General features: G+C 40.6%; 1 protein-coding gene across 1 annotated transcript in view; it reads left to right on the forward strand.

Moving 5' to 3' along the window:
• The first annotated feature begins 16992 nt into the window (after positions 1 to 16992).
• Positions 16993 to 20805, forward strand: part of LOC111946705 (potassium/sodium hyperpolarization-activated cyclic nucleotide-gated channel 4-like) — a 40874-nt gene continuing 37061 nt past the window's right edge. The window contains exon 1 of the mRNA XM_023950458.1: positions 16993 to 17419. Coding sequence (XP_023806226.1) covers positions 17015 to 17419 — 405 coding nt within the window. The 5' untranslated portion in view covers positions 16993 to 17014. The remainder of the gene's footprint in view (positions 17420 to 20805) is intronic.

The raw sequence follows: 20805 nt of genomic DNA on the forward strand, positions 1-20805 counted from the left end.
TAAGAAGGCATTGGAGCCAGGACTGTCTGTACCCACTGTTGTGGAATGGGGATGTGAATGTGTTGGGGCAGCGCACGTGTGTGTAAGAGAGAGGAGAGAGCGCGTGCAGCGAGGTAGGGAATGAGGAGGGCAGTGGGGGCGCGCATTCATGTTGTGTGTTATGGAGGAAGGAGAATGATAATAAAAGAAGGCTTCCCCCAGAAGATCTGCTATTGACTCTTTATTAACCCTCTCTGGAGAATCTGAGGGTCCGAACTGGGAAGTGAACCCCGAAGGAAGATCCGCCTTCAGAACTGGAGAAGCCGGTCTCCCCTGCGCTTCTTCTGACCACAGTCGGAAAGGGGAAAAAGTCATCGCGGGAAAGGTTCAACACCATGCTCGCCCATTTCGCTGGAAATTTTTTCAAAAACTGCCCAGTTGCGATAAAAGCACTCGAGTTTGGCCTGAATAGAGCTGTCACTCCAAATATCAATCAAATCGGTGATCTCGGTTCCCTTCCACTGACTGGTCTCAGCAGCATCGTCCGCCATGGTTGATGTTTATGTTCTAGTTCCCGCCTACTTCAACGCAGAATGATGACTTTTGTAGCTTATCAATGACGTACGGGTCGGATTCATGTGGCCTGGATGGGCAGACGGCGGTCGCATTTCAAAAGATCCCATACGTATCGGATTCAGGACCGAATACCCCGCATTTGAAAAGATCAGATCTGTGCCGTTCAGACTGTCATGAAAAGATCAGATACAGGTCGCATTGGGGCAAAAAAAAGTCGGAATTGTGTCGTTTCAGCCTGCAGTGTGAACGTAGCCAATGACCCTTAGACGACAAATTAACAGCATCAATGTTGTCAGCAGGTGATCACTGGATGATCATTGGGTATATTTATCCTTGTTTACTAGGATGTCTCATCGTTTAGTCCCGTATCGAGTAACAAACATATTAGCTGGCTGTGCATAATGACAGTTTATGGAAATTCAGATGGGCAGAACAAAGATTTCCCTCTAGCTGTTGCACTTGCTGATTATAAGGCAGCAGAGGTTTGGAGGATACACTGATGTGGCCTACAGCAAATGCATGTGGTGACAGTGTACACTAGCACCAGGTGTCACAGACAGTACATTATCTTAGCTCTCCAGAGAAAATGAAGTACCCATGCTCCATTTCTCTTCTTTTTGCACACTCTAGTTCAGTTAAGCTGCCTGCTGGTGTTCTTAAAATCATCAGTGATTTGTTGACCATGTTTTCTCCATGGCACACTGCGTGTGTCCAGTTGTCGGGGAACTTCCTCCATCCGATTTGTTTTACGTAAATCCAGAGGGAAATAAAATGGCATTACAATAAAGCACCAATGCAATTAAAGCCAAAAATAATAGGCCACAAATCATATACTGGCATATGCTTGTAAATTAAGCGCATGCTCATGGGAGCAGCTGTTCTCTCCTCATTTTATACTGCCCTGTCACTCACCATAACTCTGTTTTCCACCACTGAAAGCGTGTTTGTTGTTTGTAGTACAGTAGTGTAGTATTCATTGTGTGTTCTGCTGCTGTAAAAGCTTCATGGGCTTCACAGCCTCTAATTTAACAACTGAAAGAAATTTCAAATGGAAGAAAAGAGGAGCAAAGAACGAAGGAACTTAACCGGACTTCGGAGCATTCCTCACTGTGGTTTTTTTCTGATTACATCGGATCACTTTGCAAAGTGGTTGTGGTGATTTCATGATTACAATTTAAGCAGAGCTTTCAAGTGTGCAGTTCTGAGCAGTTCTAACGTCAGAGAGAAAATTAGGCAAAACGTATTTTAAGGAGTAGACAGGAAGAACCTCCTTGAATGCTTTGTACTCACACGTGCAGCACACTGGGGAGTATCCTTGAGAGATGAAGGACTGTTGAATAACTACTTTATCAATCAGAATGAAGCAAAAAGAAACCTGATCCTACGATTATTCATTTTCTTTTAGCAAGTCTAAATTAATTCCCTTCTTTGTGCACAAAGCAAAGACAAAGGACACATTTTTTGTAGTGTTCTTCTGCCATGGTTAAAGACTCACTCCAATGAAAATTGTGTTTGTTTGTTTTTTAACATTTTCTTGTGGCATTTTTCATGATGGAGGACATTAATAAAGAAAAGTAAGCTTAAGATTGCATTTCTGAGTGTCTATTCAAATCTTTGTGAAAATGGCCGACTATAAAAATACAGTTTGAAAAACATTGTATTTGTGACATAGAAAAATATGCTGGGCAGGTCACAAGCTCCCTGCTCTGCTCTATTCTGATGTATTCACTTGAAGTTAAATAGATCGATATACATTTTTGTTTTCCTTGTCTGAGCTGGTATCTGGCTCAGAACTGTTTAGCTGGATAGCTCCAATATTTTTCGCCATTTTTGTTGCACCACTAATGTTAGGTTGGGGATGTGGTTGTAAGAGAGTTTAAACAGAGAGTTCTCAGCAATAGGAAGTAAAGGTGGAGTTGCTCCATGTCAATGGTCCCATTCACAACTTAGAGGTGAATTTCTAATGAACTCTGGCCACTCAGCAGAAACTGTGTAATAGAAAACAACACAGGTTATATGATTTGGCATAATCATACTAATAAAAAAACCCACTGGGGACACTTTGAAAATGCCTCCGAAGATTATCAAAGTGGGTCTTAAAAGAAAAAAAACGTATGTTTCAAGTCAGAGTTGTATTTTCATTCTATTTATGAAAACAAATAAAATCAGAGGAAGAAATGGCACAAACTGTTAAATCACCACCCGAAGTACTACATAATGCACTTTCGTTATATTGCTTTTATTACACAACATCAACTTTTTAACATGATGTCTCACCAGCCATGCTGCATGTAATCTTAGTGATGGGGTTAGGTAAGGTTGACTCCTTTCAGTTTAATGCTTTTTTTTTTGTAAATCCTTGTATTTTCTGTAGGCCCAAGGTTTTCCTTCTACTGGTCATAATATCTTCTTAGCCTTTGTCTCACAAAACAGCCTGTTTCACCTGTATTTAGGCCCCTCTGATTTCAAAACCCCTTGTGTCACTGATGCCCTCGCAGTGCTTTTGGTGGTGGTGCCTAGGAAAGAAAGCGGTTTTATGACAGTCCATTGGAGCAGGTGTCAACAAAAATAGGATTAACCCTTTTAACCTGATTTCTTTTCCTTCCTCTCCCTCCCTGCTTCAATGGCTCTTAAATCTCACTGTGACTGTTGTTGGTCTGTTAACATCCACTGTGCAGCTCTCTTTTTCCCCCCACCCTTTTTTTTATATCGGAGATTACAATTCCCTGTTGCCAAATACACAAACGTTCAGCAAAATTTAAATCGGGTTCTGTTGAAGGCTGACACAAAAAATGTGTGCCGGTAAAACTGCCATATCTAAGAGTCTGGCATTCTTTTTGAACTAATAGTACTGTTAAAGACAGCTGTACTTTAGGACGATTAGCTGGAGTCATTGACTATGTATAAGATCTGGACCATTGACAATAAGAGAACTGGACTGAGTGAATGTGACATTACCCATAGAAAAGGGTTTACTGGTACTTCTGGCTCAAACGAAACGAGGTCAATTCAGTCACCATTTTTCCACGATATTTGGACCCAAATTAGTTCAATAAGCAGTTATTGAAACCGGGCTTGGGAGAATCTGTCAATCAAACATTTCAAATATTATAGGTGGGGGCCAGTTTTAAAAAAAAGGATTAGCAAGAATGTGCGAAACATTTCTCTATAGAAGTTTATGAGATTTTAGCCTCTTGGACCCAGCTGGTACTTCCTGTTTGGAACGTGAGGGGTCACTCAGTCCAGTTCTCTAATGCAGTCAATGATCTAGACAGAGTGACCTTGTTGCTAATCCTATGTTATATTTTTTCTGTAGTGCAAGTAGCTCAAGAACTGTCCAATCAGATGCCTCAATAAAAGTAGGTGGTCTCACATTGAATGTTTAAAACGTTCGATTGACAGATTCTCCCGAGTCTGACTTCAAATTGCAGGGGTATGGACTTCCAACAAGCTCACTCCTGATGGGCAAGAGTGGTTGCCATAGAATTGTTGACTCGATTAACTTAAACCGATCACTGCTTACTGATGTTGTTTGGCTCCAACATGGCGGTGTCTGTATCGCGACAAAATGGTGACTGACTGTTTCGTCGGAACGTAAGAAGGCCATTTTCAGTGGGTGACATCACGCTCACTCGGTCCAGTACTCATATACAGTCAATGGCTGGAATTCTGAAATCCACATATGGATACATTTGATACTAACTGCCTGACAAGAATATAGACTTGTTTTTCTACAAGCTTTAAAGAAAGTTGTTTTTTTTGTCTTTGTCACAGGAACTCCTCTCTTATCTTCCTTGTCTAGCTCCTCAACTGATGAATATTTACTTTGTCAAATGTAACGTGGGCTCAGTTTGATTTAAAAAAAAATGTGTTCCAAGTATTGAATATGAAAAGAAAAGGAGGCATTTAAAAAATATTCTAATAAATTCCCTCTCCTTGGATCGTGAAGTTTCCCTAATCAAGAGAACCAAAAATAATGCTCACCATATGTCAATGTCTAAGCAACAGCAGGTGAAATATTAAGCCGTGTCATGATTTATTTGACAGATTCAAAGCCTAAATGCACGTCTTCACTGCTTTCACAGGAATTAGGGGGGTAAATCACAGCCAGGTGCTTCTGATCAAATGCACTTCATTAATTAAACATCAGCCAGTATGAACCTCTGCAAAAGGAGAGGTTTTACTGAGCAATTAAGCATTCAGGAGTGTATTAAGGAGACACCTCAGCAATGAAGTAAGAGAGGCAATTTTGCTGCCATCAAACTAGGGAATGTGTAAAGCATTTCTTCCAGACAATCAATAAACAGTAAGAGAGGATGTCGACTGTGACAAGGAAGAAATTGGTTTTAATGATAATCAAACAACCCAGCATTTGTCAAAAGTCTGTTTTGGTCCTGTGATGGTAGGTTAGCAGTGGCAATAATTTATTTTAGCCAACAAAAAAGAGGCTGATAAGAAAATTAGCTTCATTAAACACTCTATTTTGAATAGTTTCACAGCTTCCATTGTTTTCAAACAGCTTTTTCCGAAGGGAAATTAAAATAGTTCTTTTCAAAGCGACCAGACCTCTTGAACAAAATTGTATTAAACATTTTAATAAAGCACCAAGACTTTAACATGTAATTAGATTTTTGGTGGGAACAGCAGTTATTAGCAAGTGGTACATAGAGAAGAGACGGAAAGTGACCTTTGAATTCAGACCGCCTTTGGCCTTGTTCTTTGTATACATGATGGAAGCTCCTGCTGGCCCAAGTCAGTCAAATAAAAAGGTTAATCTTGTGTTTTGAATATTACACAGTCGCACCAGTTAAAATGTGAATACAGAAAAATTATATAACTGCTGGCTGATGTTTAATAATGCTGCTGCTGGCTTATTAGGAATTGCATTGGGACATAAGTTAATAAGTTTTAGTTCTGGCTGCTTTTTTCTAAATGTCAGTTTTAAAATTATTTATATATGTTTTTTACTTATGCATGTGTATTTATGACTACATTGTGCATATTCATGCATCTTGACAAATAGGGTACCCGTCTTCTTTTATCACAAACCTAAAATTTATTGATCTAAAAGATGTTTTAAAGTTTGTCAAGGCTTCATTTATTATGTGTTTTTATTCTTGGTAGTATTACGCATTTATACTTAAGCTCCTGGCACCGACTCCAATTGCTTTCTCACACACATATTGTAGATCAACCTTCATCAACACACCTGTATATTTAGTACAACCCAGCATTGAATTCTATTGGAAGGGATCTGGCACATTGAAATATTGATTCAATTTGCAATCAAAGCCAGTCAACAAAACTGGAAGAAGTTCTATTATTGCTTTAAAAAGCATAAATGTTGGTCAGCTTTTAGCATATCCCTTTAGGGGGTCGACACAGCTTTCACTGATTCGCACAGGTGATTTGGCAGAGACCTTTACAGCGGATGACCTTCCTGACACAACCCTGTAATTTCTCCGGACTGGGAAGCGACACAGGGAAACATACTTGGGCTCCCTTGTGGCTACATAGGTGGGCAGTTGTGCAAAGGGTGACCCACACTGGATGAAGCTAATTGCGCCCCCTAGGAAACAACTGGTTTCACATGTGCTAGTCCGACATACAGCTTAGTCATCCAACTGAGCCATCCAGCCGCTCATAGAAATGTTAGACGTTTATGGAGCGAAGAATAGATTTGATCTCCCAATCTCTCTGAGAGCATTGTTGCCAGCGACACTAAATCCTGTGTAATCATTATTCTGATATGCTTTAACGCACTTTTCTGTTTTTTGGAGGGTTTCCTCCAGTTGTACATAAACTACTGTCCTTCCGTTTTAGCACAAAGAGTTGGTCAGATGTTTAGATCACATCACAGAGAGACCTGGCACTTTCAAGTTGCCTTTGGACTTGTCATTATTGAGGTATTACCAACTGGAATACAAATATGCTTTTTTTTTTGCACTTACTGAAAATCCAGTTGTTAACCTTAAAACATTTAAAGGCCAACTCCTTCCCCTCTTCCTTGCTGAGAGCTCCCTGTTTACATGCTGTCCTGTTAGCTTGTGGCCTGCCCAGTGTATTTTCTACATCGCAAATAAGTTCTCATTGGTTAAAGTGCACAGAAAAACGTAATCAGCTCCTAGAAAAAAAACTTTAATATCAACATATAAAACTGTTTGTACGGCTTACACCCTCATGAAAGGAAAAAGATGGGACCTGTGTACGCTTGTGCCATTTAAACCAATTCCAGCATATAGTGGCTCAAATTTCACACAATTCTGACTTATGCTTCTGATAAATCAGTACTCCTGAGATGCACTCCTGATAAAAATAAATTTTCAAAGTGAAAATTGCAGCAACAATGAATTATTCAAAAGGAAGCCATTTTTTTTAATGCGTAAACAGTTAAATTGCAATCACTCAATCAGCCAAAGTCTCTTTTGCAGTCACAATGTCGGATTGTGTTTTTACTTTTTTTCTGCTTCAATGCGGTGTAGGATGTTAAATGCTGTCTGCTTTGTGAATTTGGAATGAGTAATGACCTGCTTGCATGCTATACCAAGTGTTTTCCAGTGTGCTTCTCAGAGGGCATAGGTAAAACGTGCAAACATCCTTGCATAAGGAAATGCATGGATGGTACACTCCATCCATGTTTCCTCACATGCGGCCCATCATCCCTGCACTTCTTTAATTTAAATATTTGCTGCACTGTAAGTCTGTTTTGGGCTGTTTGTGCTAACTCTCACAGTCCATTTCACATAGCCTGGCTATAGTAAGGTGAGGAGAATGAGAGAGGCTTATCATGTAGTGAGATGCACTCTCAGGGTGACAACATGTTCCAGGTGTCCCTGGTCACCTCACTGGAAAGACGACTGGGCAGTGGCTTCATCCTCTCCAGATATACAAATGTCAGAACTCCCATCTTCAGCAAAGTAATCCATTAGGATGTTAGCAACTCATGCTCTGCTTTGTTTGTTTTTTCTTTTCTCTTTGACAAATCTGATATATCAATAGATTGTTAACACTCATGTATTATCATCATTAAAAGGCTGTTATAAAAAAAAAATCTTCTACACCCTTTTTTGGATGTTCATAATTTTTTTTTTAAGATTCATTGATGAAAATCACGTTTTGGGTGTTTTTAATGTGTACCTGTGGTATCAAGCACAAACTTGCTTTTCCATGTTTTTCTTTATTTTAAACCGTTTTGAATTAGGATGAGACAAAAACATGCCGTTTAAAAGAGAACTTGTGTGTGACATAGAAAATACACCTAGAAGGCCAAAAGCTCCCTGCTCTGCTCTGAGGGGATAGGGGTTGCTCCATGCCTACAGTCCCACCCACAACTCAGACTGTCACTCTGCAGAAACTATGTCCTAGAAAACGACACACATTTTTCTTTTTTAATTTTGGACAAAAACGGCAAAATCATAATTAAAAAACCAATGAAGGCGCCTTTAGATTTGATCAAAAGATAATTGGAGTGATACTTTAATGAGTTACCATCAGGGTGTGAGATGCAGTCAGATTTTGATGTATTTTTTTGCAAGATAAAGTTAAGCTGGTTAGGTTGAAAAATTTTACTGGGTGTAATTATTGTGCAAATTTGACACCAAAGAAAATCAGCCTCCGATTGAGAGGCTTCCCATGTTGATTTACAATTTGAGACAATCTCATCATCCCAACTAGCCTCAAATTAGTGTAGGATCAGTTTGTAATTCAAGTTATCAAAACCAATTCACATATATACTAAAGTCTCATTTATGTAATTCTTATGCACGATAAATGCAAACAATAAGATAAAAAAAGTGCTGTAAAAAACACAAACTTATGGTTTCGAGGTGCAGAGTGACATGAGGTTTGCTGGGTTAGTGCTACATTTGGAAGAGTTTAAGAATTTTGCGAAGGCAAAGGACTTTCCTCTTTCAAAAACATCTCATTCAATCATCAGATGACTCTCCTGCTAACTGCTGTTTGAGATTTTTTTTTTTTAAATAGGATTGTTTAATCCCATTTTAATGGCTTCCCAGCTTTCACCAACTTATATTTATAGAACGATGTTCCTCTGTGTCATGTTTCTACTGCATAATAAAACACAGTAAATGGACCTTCTCTATGTTTAGGTTTCTTGACCTCCATTAGGATGCAAGCACAAGGGGGAAATCTAGAAATACTGACCATTTTTTTTGCGCAAACACACATCTACCCACACAAACAAAGAGAAATACGGATGTGAGTCAGCAGGTACAAAGGATTCCCCACGATGTCTATAGTGCTCATTTAATTCTAAAAACTAAGCTATCTAAGATTACAGGTTCACAATGCTGTGATTCATGAGCAAATTTAAAAGTAGACATTCTCATCAGCTTTAGCTGTACCTGTGCACTCTTCAAAGAAGTGGGTCACTTATGCTGGAAGCCAGACCATTCCTGCTCTTGCTGGTGGCAATTCTTTGGCCCAATTCCACTCTTACCCCTTAGCAGCTCCACTGTCCCTTTAAATATCACATTCCCTGCCACTTGCCCCATGTTTGAAGGGACAATGGATCAAACGAGCAGTAGTCCCTTATGAAATGAGACGCAACACAGTTATTTGTCATTCTACATTGCTGCGAGTCACAATTAATCGGGTACTGGGTTTAATCAAAGTAATCCCCATGATGATACTAGTAGAGATGGATTGGCAGGGATTTCAAGGGTGTAAATCCCCTCACTAAATTGTTTTTTGCTCTTTTTTGTGAGAACACACTTGTTTAACCTTTATGAAAAAATAAGTCCAGTATAATAGAATGAAAATAACCATGTGCACACGCAATTGAAGATTATTGTAAATGTGGTAAACTGAATGCATTCTGCACAGGAGACACAGGACGGAGGAGATTGATTAGCAAGGTCAACAGTCAATGGGCAAAATTGCACAGAAAAAAAAAATCCACAAAACAGCTAGACATTGACAGGTGAACCACAATATCAAGCAACCCCTTTTCTTCCTTGCTTTAAGGCCCGAAGTGCTTTGCAGTCACAGTCCCACATTCACAAACTGATGTGGGCTCTGCTGCCTTGCATTCAACCAAGGGTAAGGTAAGGTTCAGAGTCTTGGCCAAGGGCGCTTTCAACACTTGGGGGGGCCAAACGAGACTCAAACATGCGATACTTCTGCATCAAGGATAGAAATCAAAGGTTAAAAAAAATCAGTGTCCTGTTTGTTTTTGTCCATCCCATATACAACTCAGTGATCAGAGGAAAAATAAAAAGCTTCTGAGCAAAATTGGGGGACATTTTCTGCAGTAGAAAGTTGGCACTAAGGACACTGCGCCATTTAAAATAAGAAATCAGGCCTGGAGGAAGCTAAGTAAACATTTGTACGTATCTCTTTTAAAAATTGATAGTGTAGGTTTAGTAAAGGCGATAAATATATAAAACGAATACAGAAACCTAAAACACTCTGACCTTGTAGACACTTTACTTTTACAACACATTATTTTAATGTAACTGGGCATTTAATCAAATCAAAATGTTTTCATGCAAAGAAGAAATGCAGCTTTATTGTGATATTGAAAAAAGAAAGAAAACAGAAAAATAAAAACTACAGCATTGCAATGGAAGTAAATGGCTTTGCTTCCTTCCACCCTATGCTTTTCTCATGCTAATGTGTTTGCACGTTTTCTAAGAACCACTGACAGCCTTTTTAATTAGCAGTCAGAGGTGAGCGTTTGCATATAACAGGGAACACACTGAGACAGAAACATAGTTAAGATCAATTTTTGTTCACAGGCTTTTATTGCAATCTGACAAAGGAAAAGTGTTTTTTATTATTTAAGCTTTCATCCAAGCTCAAATACCTCCTTGTTTTCCGAGTTTTATTCTGTTAAGGGGAAAAATGTTCATAAATCTGTAAAAAGGATTGTTTGTTTCATTGTTTCCTTCCCCTTTGTTGTGTTTGCATGGTGGATGGGTGACCTTACAGAGCAGTTTTACTCATATAGTGAAAACTGTAGGAACAATACCAAAGGTCAAAGAATTGATTTCAAGTTGCACATTTTATGTAAAAGCTGCCACAGGTGTTCCATATAAAGCTTTAAAATAGCTTTTTTTAAATACTCTGTGCTGCCTTTTGTTTAAGTTATAATGTTTTGTGTGTTTCTGTATGACACACAAAACATTGTGGCGTTGGTATCAACAATAAACAAAAAAATGAAAAAAGAGCAATGAATGACCAAACTTGAGCTACCATATTTCCCACACAAAACGGGCGTACCAGGTTAAAAGCTGCACCATCAATACATGGTTCTTTTTCAAATGTATGTCCTGTAGGGCATACCAAAGTATAAAGCCCATTAAAGCCTTTTTCCCCCCACTTGGCTTTTAGTGGCTCAGGCGGTTGAGCAGGTAATCCAATGATCGTTGGGTTGGTGGTTCAATCTCTGCTCCCCCCAGTGAACTGTAGTTGTGTCTTTGGGGAAGACACTTTACCCTCCCTGCCTTCAGCGTTGCTCAACTGGTGTGTGAATGTGTATGAATGTCCCAGTGATGGATCAGAAGGGCCATAAACGCGCACTGGCAGCCACGTCTATGTCAGTCTGCCCCAGGGCAGCTGTGGTTACATCAGTAGTTTACCATCACCAAGTATGAATGAGGAGTGAGTGAATAATGGAGATACATTGTAAGTGCTTTAAGTGCCTGGAAAAGCGTAGATGTGGGCGGCCGTGGTGCAGCGGTAGGGCGGTCGACCCATGATCGTTAGATTGCAGGTTCGATTTCCCCCTTGCACGCCCATGAGTCGAAGTGTCCTTGGGCAAGACACTGAACCCCACCTTGCCTCTGGGAGTAGGCGGGCGCCTGTGTTTGGCAGCGGAGCCGCCACCAGTGTGTGAATGTGTGAGTGAATGTGAATGTGTGAGTGAATGGGTCTGTGACTGTAAAGCGCTTTGTCCTTGTAGGAAGAAAGGCGCTATATAAGTATACGCCATTTACCATTTACCAGATAACCCAATCCATTATTATTATTATTATTATTCTTTATGTTACTTTATATATGCAAAGCATTTAATGTTTGAGAGAAAACTACGTGTGGCAAAGAGAAATACAGCTGCTTTCTTTTGTTGCAATGACCTTCAGCCAATACATGGGTTTCAACAGACATAACCGTTCCGTTCCATTTTTCCATTTTTTCTATTGACCTACAACCAACGGGGGGTTCAAAATGATACGGTTCGGTCTGGCTTATTGGGTCCATTTTATATTGGAAATGCAAAAAATACTGGACCGTACCGTACTGGACCACTAAGTGGAAAGGAGTTAAGTCCATACGTTAGTCAGTCAGACTTAATTATTGCATTCAAAGTAACTTTAGAACTTGTTACTAACACGTTGGCCACATTAGAAGCGTTATCAAATTCCCAATACCAGTAACTCCAAACCATGTTTGCATCACGAATAAGAAACAGACCGAGACTGCTAAAACAAATTTTACTGAGACTACTCTAACGTCCAACCTTGTTAGTAATTAAATATATATAAAGAAAGAAGGTTTTCAAGTGTGCCTTATAGTGCAGAAAATACAGTAATCTAATTTATTTCAAAAACAAATGAAGAAATGGCAAACAAACTAGCTCGCCTTTTGACATTTTATTCATCCTGCTGAGCTTTAAGTCCTAATGTGAGCCAGCTAGGATATGGCAATGACTGTCTAAATATAACTCTACCTGACAACACGCTGGAACAGGAGATACCCTCTTGCTTTGAAGAATTCCAATTACTGTCACTTTGTACATGTGTGCTTGTGGTGGTGAATGAACCTGTCATTGTGTAACATTGTTTATGCTTTCATGCAGAGGTTTTCCTTGTAACAAACCAAAGATATTATCCAGTTGTGTCCAAATGTGACATTTCGGTGCTTTAGCCTTTTTTAAAACTTGGAGGACTGTGCATGTCACAACATTTATACACACTCTCACTATGATGATCCAAGCCATAAATTATTAAAGATTGTGTTAGACCTATAAAGTGAAAAACCTGAGGAATTAGGCAATTCAAAACAAATAAGATGGCGCCGTGAACGGACGCCTGTTGCCATAGCTCCTGTAATCACTCTTTTACTCAAGTCTGTAATCATCGTCTCCTTTCCTTTTTTCTCAAATTTTTTTTTTTATTGTTGTTGTTCTTTATTATTTCTGTCTTTTTTCCATTTTTGTGCTTTTTATTTACTTTTTTCTATCGTTGATATTCTCACATCGGAGGGAATAACAATGGAAAGCATGGCCATTGTTTACACGCGCGACCAGCTGCTGGCCCTGAGAGAGCCTAGCCTGTTTCATGGAGCTCGGCATGAGATTCCGAAGGAGATACGGAGGAGACGTCGGGGTCGCAGAGCCGGGACTCACGTTAAGATGAACAGAAGGAGATTTAAGCCTGTCGTGCCTGCAGTCATTATGGGGAATGTGCGCTCACTGGCCAACAAGACCGAGGAGCTAACGACGCTAATGAACACCCAGACGGAGTATCGGGAATGCAGCCTACTGAGCTTCACCGAGACGTGGCTGCACTCCCACATCCCGGACAGCAGCGTCGCGGTTCCTGGTTTTACGACTGTGAGAGCGGACAGAGATGCAGCCAGCTGCGGTAAGAAGAGGGGAGGCGGGATTGCTCTTTACGTGAGTGAGCGGTGGTGTAACCCCGGACACGTCTGCGTGAAGGAGCGACTCTGCACGCCGCATGTGGAGCTGCTGGCGGTGGGACTCCGGCCCTATTATCTGCCGAGGGAATTCACATCGGTTGTGGTGGTGAATGTCTATGTTCCTCCATCCGCCGATGCTGAGGCCGCCGCTGACGTCATCACTACCACCGTTTCCCGCCTGCAGACACAGCAGCCTAACTCTTTCTGCATCATTACTGGGGACTTCAACCACATCACCATGGACAGAACGCTTGGGGACTTCACTCAATATGTGAACTGTCCCACCCGGGAAAATAAAACTCTGGATCTGCTGTATGCAAATGCAAAGAAGGCATACAGAGCCACAGCCCTCCCCCCCCTCGGCAGGTCTGACCATAACCTGGTTCACCTCATCCCAAACTATGTCCCTATTGCCATGCGGGAACGTGTCCACAAAAAGGCTGTGAGGAGGTGGACCCCAGAAACGGAGCAGGCCCTGCAGGACTGTCTTGGGTCCACGGACTGGGACGCTCTTTGCACGCCTCATGGGGAGGACATTGATGGCATGACGGACTGCATCACAGAATATATTAAATTCTGTGAGGAGTCTGTTATGCCTACTCGAACTGTTCGATGCTTCCCCAACAACAAACCCTGGATCAGCTGTGACCTGAAGAACCTCCTGAACAGGAAGAAGAGAGCCTTCAGGTCTGGAGACCGGGAGGAGCTGAAGAGGGTGCAGCACCAGCTTAGGGATCAGCTGAGGAACGGGAGAGATTCCTACAGGAGGAAGCTGGAATCCAAACTCCAGCAGGACAACATGAGAGCGGTGTGGTCTGGAATGAAGAAGATCACAGGATGTGGGGGGAGAAGCAGACCCATCAGAGGCAGCAAAGAGAGAGCTGACGAGCTTAACACCTTTTTCAACAGGTTTAGCTCTCTGAATGCCTCAACCTCCTCCCCCCCAACTCCACCACACCACCCCCCCGCTCCTGCTGCCTCTCAGCTGTCTGACCTCCCCCTTCATGAACCCCCCACACCTCCTCACCTTCCTTCCCCCTCTAACACACCACACCTACTGGGCCCACAGTCCATCACCCCTCCCCCCAGTCCAACCACCACCCCCCTCCCTCCCTGTCTGACTGTAACAGCCTGCCAGGTGAAGAAACAGCTGGAGAAACTTAACCAGCACAAAGCAGCCGGCCCGGATGGCGTCAGCCCTCGTACCCTGAGGACCTGTGCCCACCAGCTGTCTGCGGTTCTCCAGCATCTCTTAAACCTGAGCCTCAGACTGGAGAGGGTGCCCCTCCTCTGGAAGACATCCTGCCTGATCCCCGTTCCTAAGAAGACCTCTTCATCTCACCCCGGGGATTTCCGTCCAGTTGCCCTCACTTCTCATGTGATGAAGGTGCTGGAGATGCTGGTTTTGGCTCAGGTGAGACCGGTGGTGAGCTCTTCTCTGGACCCCCTGCAGTTTGCCTACCGGCCGCGCCTGGGGTTAGGATGGATGATGCTGTCATCCATCTGCTGCAGCGAACTCACTCACACCTGGATGGTGGCGGAGGCATGGTGAGAATCACCTTCTTCGATTTCTCCAGTGCCTTTAACACCATCCGGCCTTCTTTACTGGGTGATAAGCTGCGGCTGATGGGTGCTGGTGCGTCCACCGTCTCCTGGATCACTGACTACCTGACAAACAGGCCACAGTTTGTCCGACTGGGCGGCGTCCTGTCTGACGTGGTGCTGAGTGGTGTAGGAGCCCCACAGGGCACTGTGCTCTCTCCATTTCTGTTCACCTTATACACCTCAGATTTTCAGCACAACTCAGAGTCATGTCACCTACAGAAATTCTCTGATGACTCTGTGGTTGTGGGGTGTATAAGCGGTGGACGGGAGGAGGAGTACAGGAGGCTGGTGGACGGATTTGTGGAGTGGGCTGGAGAGAATCACCTGCTGCTCAATGTGGACAAGACCAGGGAGATGGTGATCGACTTCCGGAGGAAAAGGACTGTCTTACAACCCCTCTGCATCCTGGGCAGGGATGTGGAAGCGGTGGAGGAGTACAAATATCTGGGTGTGACTATCGACAGCAGACTGAGCTGGAGGAGCCACAGCACTGCTGTGTACAGAAAGGCCTGCAGCAGACTCTACTTCCTGAGGAAGCTGAGGTCATTTGATGTGTGCAGCAAGATGCTGGGGATCTTTTACCAGTCTGTGGTGGCCAGCACCTTGTTCTCCTCTGTGGTCTGCTGGGGAAGCAGCATTGCAGTCAGTGACACCAACAGACTGAACAAGCTGATCAGGAAGGCAGGTTCTGTCATTGGCTGCAAACAGGAAACCTTTGAAGCAGTGATGGAGAGGAGGTCACTGAACAAGCTCTTATCCATCATGGACAACCCAGAGTATCCTCTCCACCCTGTTCTGGACAAACAGCGGAGCTCCTTCTCTAGAAGGCTCAGACAGCTCCGCTCCAAAACTGCCCGGTACCAGAAATCCTTCCTGCCAAATACTATAACCCTGTTCAATAATTCACAATGCAGAAGATAACCTTTGCACATTTTTTTTTTTTTTTTTTTTTTTTCCTCTTTTCTTTATTTTGCACATTTCTTTTGCACATCTCTTTACCTGCACTGTTATGTAAATAGCTCTTTAAATTATACCACATTTTCCTTGTTCTCTTTTTTATTTTTATTTATATTATTCTTACTCTTTTTTTCCTGTCAGTTGTTATGGTAACGAACAAATTTCCCACGTGTGGGATCAATAAAGTATTTCTGATTCTGATTCTGATTCTGATTCTATTCAGCTAAAAGAAAGGTCGAACCAAACACTTTTCATGGTATTTGATGACTGCGCTCATTGGTATGAATACGGCCAAATGTCACTTTTTGTCTATTCTTTGTCAACAATGAAGTCAAATAAAACATATCCTTAAACCTTAAATTCAATGTGTAACACTAATGACATTCATAGTTTTGCAGTATCTGGTTGTAATGGCACAAAAGGCTAAGGTACTGCATCACACGGAGCTTGAAAAAGATAAAAGTTCAAAGATTTTTACTTGATTTAATTAAAGATTGTTTCACTTCAGATTTGTGATTTTGTACAACTTTTTATAATTATAACAAAAAAGTATTAGTAGTTTTGTGGAAAACAAATAACAGAATAACTAATTTTTATATTTTTCAAGAGGGTTTTTATAATTAAACAAGGTAAAACTAGTTAGCTCTAAACTAGTTAGCTAAAGCTCAGATGTAAAAGGGTTAGGAGCTTTTAATTGGAGGAAAGTTGTGTGACAAACTGCAGTACTTGTTCACACCAAATCAATAACTAAATCTTCAAACATTTTTTTTTACTTGTACCCATGCATAAAGATTAAAATATTTATAACAGTTGCGCTCAAAGTGAACTGATTAAAGCAGCTTCACAAATGGCCGAAGGACTGTCCTTTTATGGCTAAAGAAACAATTTTTTTTTTATATTATTTGTGGTACAGGTAACCATCGGATCTATATGTAGCTTTGAATCCTTTTTCAGGCGTATCTGTTGAAGCCTTGGGTGGGAATTCAGTGCTGTCAAACCTGTCAAATCGGAAGTCATAACACTGATGTACACCCATTATCCATACTGACACAGGTTTTATGTTGTGTGAACATTCATTGTCTCAAACAAAAGTCTAACCTTAGTTTAGTTGTCTTCTTTATCTTCTGACCTCCAGTAAGAGTCAATACGGAAAAGGGTTACACCATCAGTTGGTGTCCAAAAAACTGACCGTTCTTTTCTTTTTCTTTTTGAATCCAGGTTTTACTGGGACTTGACAATGCTGCTGCTAATGGTTGGCAACCTCATCATCATCCCCGTGGGCATCACTTTCTTTAAGGATGAGCATACACCTCCTTGGATTGTGTTTAATGTGGTTTCCGACACATTCTTCCTCATGGACCTGGTCCTCAACTTCAGGACGGGGATCGTCAAAGAGGACAATACAGAGATCATCCTGGATCCACAGCAAATCAAGATCAAATACTTGCGGAGCTGGTTTGTGGTGGACTTCATTTCCTCCATTCCCGTGGACTACATCTTTCTTGTTGTGGAAACGCGCATTGACTCAGATTTCTACAAGACAGCGCGCGCCTTACGGATCGTCCGCTTCACAAAGATCCTCAGTTTGCTACGACTTCTGCGCCTCTCCAGACTCATTCGCTATATTCACCAGTGGGAAGAGGTAAGAAAGTTCATCTTGGAATGGGACTTTATCATTACCTTGAATCCTGTCTAGTTTGTCATTTGCAAACTTTTTCATTTTCTTGTAAAAACTGAATTCCTTTGATGTTTAAATGGCTTCTTTTACAGAAAGACTTAGGAGTTGACAAGAAAACTCACAAAAACTATCAATTGTGCAAGTTTCAAATATCTAGCATAGTTTTTACCTGCAAAATGTAATTTCAATCCTCCAAAAATCACATTCTTTAAGTTGGTTCCATTTAAATCTGCTTCTTTTCACTGCTTTTAATAACATTTTACCTTGAAAAACGTAAAAGGCTTTTACAGACTCTGTTACAAACTCCAGTCACCAATAAGTTGATGAATGCGTGATATTGATGAGTTTTCTGTTTGCCTTTCCAGTGAGCCGTGGGAGCGCAGTGTTCTAACAGATTCCGCTACAGTATACACTTTGATTATAATTGCAGCAATAATTAGGAAAGTTCCCATTGATCTCACTGGATGAATCTTGTTATTTATTCTCAGAGGTAATAGACACTGAAAGCATCAGAATATCAGATTACAGTCAACATGGAGCCGTTTTATTCAATTGTGACAGTGAGGGAAACTCGATTAAACATAACATTTTCAGCCTGACTGAGGGAGAAATGTAAAAAACTGTGTTTAAGCCAACTGCTAAAAAAAATTTTGTTTTCAAAAATAAGAAATTAATCTAGTTCTTGACATGAAATCTTTTCAGACCACCTTCATAACACTGAGGATTTTTTTCTTCAAGCACTTACAAAACCTGTGTGGAAAGACAGTAAAAATAAGATATTAAAACTAAAAAAAACAGAAGTTTCTTGTAGTTTGTTTGTATTTAATACAATTTTAAAGTATACTTGGTATATTTCTTCACAATTCTAAATTTTGGCATTTTTACAATTCCTACTTTAATTAGGTAAATAACACAATTTTAGTACAATTAACCACTGGGATTGGCTTTATAATAAATCTACTAATATATTAAAAGCTCAATGCATTTAAATGCACAAATGGTCAAAATTGCTTGTTGCAGATCAGATTTTAGTACTTATTTGATAAAAAGACAAAGACCTGAATCAATTTTTTTTTAAAGCTATTTAAGGAATATAACAAGCAAGAATGCCTCAAAGCTCTAAGAGAAAAACAAAGCTTGTAATCATTTAAAAGTCTGTTTTGCTTTAGTTTTAATTGGACAAATTTCTTGTAAAGCCACATCTTTCTTCATAAAGACAGGCACAAGAATTCTTTGACGTGCACCAGTGGTGACGCATCTTTTTGTTTGACGTCACTGCTCAGGGTACATTTATTTTAATTTGGCAAAAGCACTCTAATCTGTGATGTCAACATCATTTTTTTGTAGACAAAATATTTATCTTTATACAAATTGTATCAATCTTTATCTTAAGAAACGTTGCATATAAATAGATTAAATTGAACTGTAACACGTTCATCAAAGTCAAGGAGTGATGGATTGTTTAGAATACACTTTTATTTTGTCTAGACTCTTATTTTGTCGTGGTAGAACTAGAAATGCAAACACAGGAATACGTGCTTATAAGGTTGTGTCCGTTTTACCTGCATTTAGAAAAGGTAAATTCCAACCTAATACTGGTCAAAGTGAAGAACATCCAGACCTGCCACTGACAGCAAAGTTGGGGCTTTTCAAATATTCAGTTGGCACTCTGGGAAGAACAGTGGATAGAAGTGTGGTGACATTAATCATGCAGGGCCTCTGTGATGCCATTTCAAAGAGAGGAAAAGTTCAAATATATCACTGGGGAGACTACCTTTGCTGCTCCGCGTCTTTGTTCACACTTGCTGTTGTATTTCTGAACACAAATGAAGGCAGCGGCACGTGGAGTTCAGGGCAAAGCCTGCATCAGACTGCTGCTAAATGTTTACTCTGCAATAAGTGTCAACATAGTGCAGTTTTGTGTGAAACTATGACACTATGAAAGAAAGACAACGTCACACTCTCTGAGCATGTCCCGCTGTTGTTTTGCATATCTGTGTGTTTGTCTGATTAATTCTTGTTAGGCAGACAGAGCGAAAGGCCAGATTTGCCTCAGCGCCACAGAACTCCTGATGTACACTTAGAAATGTCATCTGTCACTGCTGAATAACTTGTTGCCAAGATGTCAGTACCTGACTGGCTTTTTGACTTTTCCCATTTATGCTGCTTTTTACCGCCAACATCAAGATTACAGCTTGAATGTTATGGTACATTTTAAATTGGCCTTTTTTCTAAAACCAGGAAGCTGACAGATTATTTTTTTTTAACTGTAGGAGCTGTTGATTGTTTTAAATGTTCAGGATATCATTAATTTGGAGACTAAAATGTTTGCAATCAATGCAGATTATTTGTCAAATTTAATACTTTTTTGGAGAAATTTAGTGAACATTTTTAGCCACAAAACTTGTGACTTTTTTACTCATGTTATAATAAGGCTCAACTGTTCCAACAAACCCATCAAATATGCTTTATTTAAAAAAAAAAAAAAAACTTTCCGAGGTCTGTACTTTTACCCTCAGAAGCCATGACATGCTATCATCCCTGAGCATGTGAACATATGCCTGTTACGATCCTTTGAGTAACTTTTTTGACATGAACTGCACACGCATATCCTCTGGAGAACATGCCACAGAGCCCCCAGAGGCTCAGACATGTTGGCACATAACCACAAACTGTTGATGTGTCCTTGAGCGTGAGACTTTAAAATTGCTGCAATGAGTCTTCCCAGAAAAGAACAAAAGGGGAACAGGGATTCCAAGCAGTCCTTCATGCTAATGCAAAACCACAAAGCAAATACAGCCCACTTGCACGTTTTTGGTTTTCACAGACGATTACTTCAGCAATCTAAGGCTACGTTCACACTGCAGGATGAATCGACCCGATTCCGATTTTTTTTTTTTCCCCTATGCAACCTGTATCTGATCTTTTTGTGACAGTCTGAACGACACAGATCTGATCTTTTCAAATGCGACCCAGGCCACTTGGGTATGTGGGCCTGAATCCGATATCCTGTAAAGAAAATCTGTCCGCCACATACTTAAAGCGGCTACCGGTAAATAAGCTAGCGTAGTTAACAAAAAACAAACATATTTTTAAAAGTTTATTTTTGCAAAAAAGAGTCAGTGAGGAAACAGAAGAAGATGAAGCTGCATTTCACAGACAAAAACCAGGAGTCTTTACTCCAAATATGGATTTATTGCCACAGTTGTTCCCATACACCATAAAAATAATATATAATATTCAGCAAGTGGCTGTGTAATGTTAAAAGGATGCTGCAAAAAAATGTCTCAACATTCATGTTTATGAATAAATTCAGAAAAAACACCAGTTTTAGAGAACCTTAATTTTTA

This window comes from Oryzias latipes, chromosome 3 (assembly GCF_002234675.1).
Source record: "Oryzias latipes chromosome 3, ASM223467v1".
In the NCBI taxonomy this organism is placed as follows: domain Eukaryota; kingdom Metazoa; phylum Chordata; class Actinopteri; order Beloniformes; family Adrianichthyidae; genus Oryzias; species Oryzias latipes.